Here is a 3,696-nt window from a genome sequence, read left to right as displayed (position 1 = left end):
TAACGGACAAAACTGAAAATTTTCTTTGTTCTTTTATGTTTTCTCTTCAAAGGTACAAAACGTATCTCCAAGAGTTTGTTGTTCATATCATACACAACAATTACATGAATATGGAGAAGCAACCATGCCCATCATACTCCCCTGCATATTCTCCAAAATAGGAAAATTAAAACAAAAGAAAGGTGTATCTATTGTTTAAATAAAATAATTTTTCTCGGTCATGATCGAGATGTGCAGCCTCCTGGGGGAGATCCCTTCTGTAACAATCAAGAATTGACATCAGTCACATGCTTACATTAAAATGACACATCCACTATACTCATCATAAGTTTCTAGAATAAATGAAATATAAGTATAGATAGTGTTCAGTGTATTACTCACCGCACAAGAATGTATATCACCACACTGGCACAATAGCTGCCCATTGAGGGTATCTGTAGCTAAAAATGCACCTCCTCCATCACTTCTCTGCATCATTCATTCCCAAATAGAATTTAAAAAGTCAGTTCATGGCCTCTGATAGTACAATTAAGAAATAGACATACGAATTGCTTGTAGATTAGTAGTAAAATAACCTTGTAATAATCAACGGCAATGAAATTAGCCCAACGATTAGCAGCAGCATCATGACATGTCTTAAGCATGTCAAGGAGGTCCCCTGAGTTCTGAGCACAAGCCAATGGCTTCAATGGCAATGACCTAAAGTAATTTACCAACACCAATGATTTACTTTTATCATCCATTGGCGATGACTCTGCTCGATTGGGGCAACTTCCTTTTTTCATTCCTCCATCCCCATCTGCACATTCCACAATTGCTGGTTAAATCCCAAATGAGTCGTCAAATTATTGGATTAAAACAGGTCAAAATAGTACATCTAGATATGTCGATTTAGAAGAACTTAAGCAAATAAATTAAGAAAAATACATTAGGCTTTTTACGTAATTTTTTTCAAAAATGGGAGGGAGGTTGGTCTCATGTTAGACGGCTAGGGTTATGAATTGTAATTTGACTCATCTCGGCTCAAACCATTTTGACCAAACAAATTTGAGCTAGCTGAATCACGACTCATTAGTTTGATCCATTTTGACCGGCCCAAGATTGACTCATTAGTAAACTGCTCGCAAAGCATGATTTGTGAGGCACTTACATTGATTTTCGACCATGTAATTCCATTGGTAAGCAATCTCTTCACTCTGTTCTTTGGATTTGATGGAAGTAAAAACAATTAGTCTTTGGTTATTAGCCACCATGTCACTCACAAGGGGCCAATCTTGACCACCTTTGGGCATTTTTGACACAGGAAACCAATATTTCTTTAGTCCTGCATCTGTGAATACTTTGGTCAAACCATTTGGGGTCTCTACATAATCTTCCAAGATCAACGTCACAATTTCTGAGGGATTTGCTGATAAGAAGGCTTCAATTTCCTTCATTGTGTCTATTGCTGGTTCCTAGTAGTCCAAATTTCATTGAAACTACCCATTTAACCAATTGATTTAAACGTAAAACAAAGGAAGTACGGTAAAATGGTATATAGAACTTACAAATGCAGTATAGTCGTGGCAATTGCCTCCGAATGAGTGGCACAACCATATATCTCCGTCAAAATCATAGGTATCAAGCATTAGACCCCGAACACCATTCTGAAATATTAACACGTTAAACACATAATTAAATAAATAAAACTGCTCGATTCACACAATTAAACATAATATCAGAACATAGAAGTGGCTAAACCACAATATTTAGTGAAGCAATTTTGAGTTTAGAGGAAATGACATACATTGAGCTGTTGCGTAACAGTGTCTTCTTGATTGGTGGGGGTTACTCTGGGTATCCCAGTATGTGACGGCTCTCCCTCAATGGCAAAAGCATTGTGGGTCGTTAGAAATGAGTACTTGTTGAATGGTAAAGTATTATTCTGTAACACAACATCAAATGAAACATCAGCTCAATTAAAAATCTAATATGTCCAACTTACCAATCAAGTTTACATACGCACCACTAACTTAAACGGATCTGTGCCAGTTGATCTAACACATCTGTGGCCTTGAAAGGATAGATTACAAGCCAAACAGTATAGCCCGGGTTCACAATCTGCGTCTGCCGAGCATTTGTCATCGAGCTGAATGAAAACATTCGAAAAAAGGAAATCATCATACTCTAATCTCCGGAACCAGCGGATGGAATTGTTCGATAGTTTGTGATATAAGAGGTCTTAAATTGAATAGACACATCTGTTCATGAAAGAGCGTATTTACTATTCTAAAATATGAGACTCTTAAAGTAGCAAATATAAAAATCTGCGGACACTCTCACAAATTGCTTGCAATTTCCCCAATCGTATCGGGCAATATCTCTTTAAGGAAATTCATTTCGTTTTTTATATAGCGTGACAAAGACATTGAAGTTCTAAAATTATAAATTTTTATTTTCAAAAGTTTTATGAGTCCAAAGGTACAAACTTATTGGTTAAATTCGTTAAATCCAAATTTTGAATCTGCCTTTAATAGTTGTCAAGTTAATTGGAATAAGAAGTTAAAGAGAAAAAAGAAAGAGGAAGAAGGAGGCAATGAGTGTCACACACTCACTGTCTTCAACTCGAACACATACGCATCTATAGATAAAATTAATCAACATTTTTAACACGCACTGACTATAAATATTAAATTAAAATCGTAAATTTTACCTTGCATGTTCCATTAGAGCAAGCGGTGGCAACAACGAAAAGTAGGGAGAAGATGAGCAACAAAGGAGAAATGTTTTGATGAGAACCCATAATGAAGATGAAATAGAGGAGAGAGGTGGGGAAAGAGGGAGTTTATTTAGAAAATGGAATGAAACAAGAAAAGGGTATATGAAGAATAATAATGCTAAAATATCTATAAGTTTGTTTTGAGGATTGGCTGAGATAACGAAGCAATAATTGTGGGAGAAAGAAACTGACAATAGAAATTAGCATACGGATATGCTCTTTATACTGTGATAGTGAAATGTGAATGAAAATGATGAGAAGACTTTTCGAGTTGTTCGAACAAGGTACGGAAACTTTAATTAATTACTTTTGGGAATAAATAGATTATGAGAATTTCATGATTAGAGAATATACAATCTCAAGAGATTTACAAGGAGAAATGATTAATGCACTGAAGGATCATCTTCCCAACTTTTTTAACGTAAGTTAATAAATGATAGCATGATTAGTGAGTCAGCCTTGACTCCAGGCTTGTTTGTTCAGCAACTCATCCTAACTTATTTCTTTTTAATATAGTAATACTTAAGATGCAACATTCTGCAATTGACAGTGTCACAGTGGCAAGTTGATGATCCAATTAAGTATTAAAAGTACCACCTTCAAATGCTTTCCCTTGGTATAGTAACAAACTAATAATACACCGGGCAAATGAATTTGTATTACCCATTCAATTTATTTAGGCTGGTTAAGAAAAAATATTTAAGGTAGGTTATTTCAAATTAAATTATTGCTTATTTGAGATGTAAGGATAAGGACATCCCTGACATGAAATCAGTTGAGGAAAAAAAAAAATAGGGAGAGACTTGGGACCAAATCCATTAACGATATGACTTATTGGTTAACTCATAAAATTCTTACCGTGTGAACATGGAATGTATATGTTGTTTCCTTGTGCAAAGTCTGCCTACTAACAATGTAGCACACGGTAGTTGTAGAAA

The 3,696-nt window shown here is 35.2% G+C and overlaps 1 protein-coding gene across 1 annotated transcript; it reads right to left on the bottom strand.

Moving 5' to 3' along the window:
* LOC132046992 (PI-PLC X domain-containing protein At5g67130-like) lies at positions 1 to 3,018 on the bottom strand. Its single transcript, XM_059437855.1, has 8 exons — positions 2,693 to 3,018; positions 2,006 to 2,128; positions 1,787 to 1,924; positions 1,548 to 1,646; positions 1,151 to 1,454; positions 576 to 799; positions 382 to 468; positions 1 to 257 (listed from the first exon to the last, which is right to left on the bottom strand). The coding sequence occupies exons 1-8, from the start codon at positions 2,780 to 2,782 to the stop codon at positions 219 to 221; spliced, it is 1,104 nt and encodes a 367-aa protein (XP_059293838.1). The 5' UTR covers positions 2,783 to 3,018; the 3' UTR covers positions 1 to 218.
* Between the last annotated feature and the right edge of the window lie 678 nt (positions 3,019 to 3,696).

Source organism: Lycium ferocissimum, chromosome 2, assembly GCF_029784015.1.
Source record: "Lycium ferocissimum isolate CSIRO_LF1 chromosome 2, AGI_CSIRO_Lferr_CH_V1, whole genome shotgun sequence".
Lineage (NCBI taxonomy): Eukaryota > Viridiplantae > Streptophyta > Magnoliopsida > Solanales > Solanaceae > Lycium > Lycium ferocissimum.
The sequence above is the reverse complement of the archived record's forward strand: the minus strand, read 5'-3'. Positions and strand labels throughout refer to the sequence as shown.

Bases quoted from the DNA above. Each gene is read 5' to 3' on its own strand.
- LOC132046992 (XM_059437855.1), bottom strand. From the start codon at position 2,782: ATGGGTTCTCATCAAAACATTTCTCCTTTGTTGCTCATCTTCTCCCTA. The intron at 800-1,150 runs GTAAGTGCCTCA...TGGAATGTGCAG, and splicing joins TTACATGGTCGAAAATCAAT to ATGGGGATGGAGGAATGAAA. The intron at 469-575 runs GTTATTTTACTA...TGAATGATGCAG, and splicing joins TTGCCGTTGATTATTACAAG to AGAAGTGATGGAGGAGGTGC.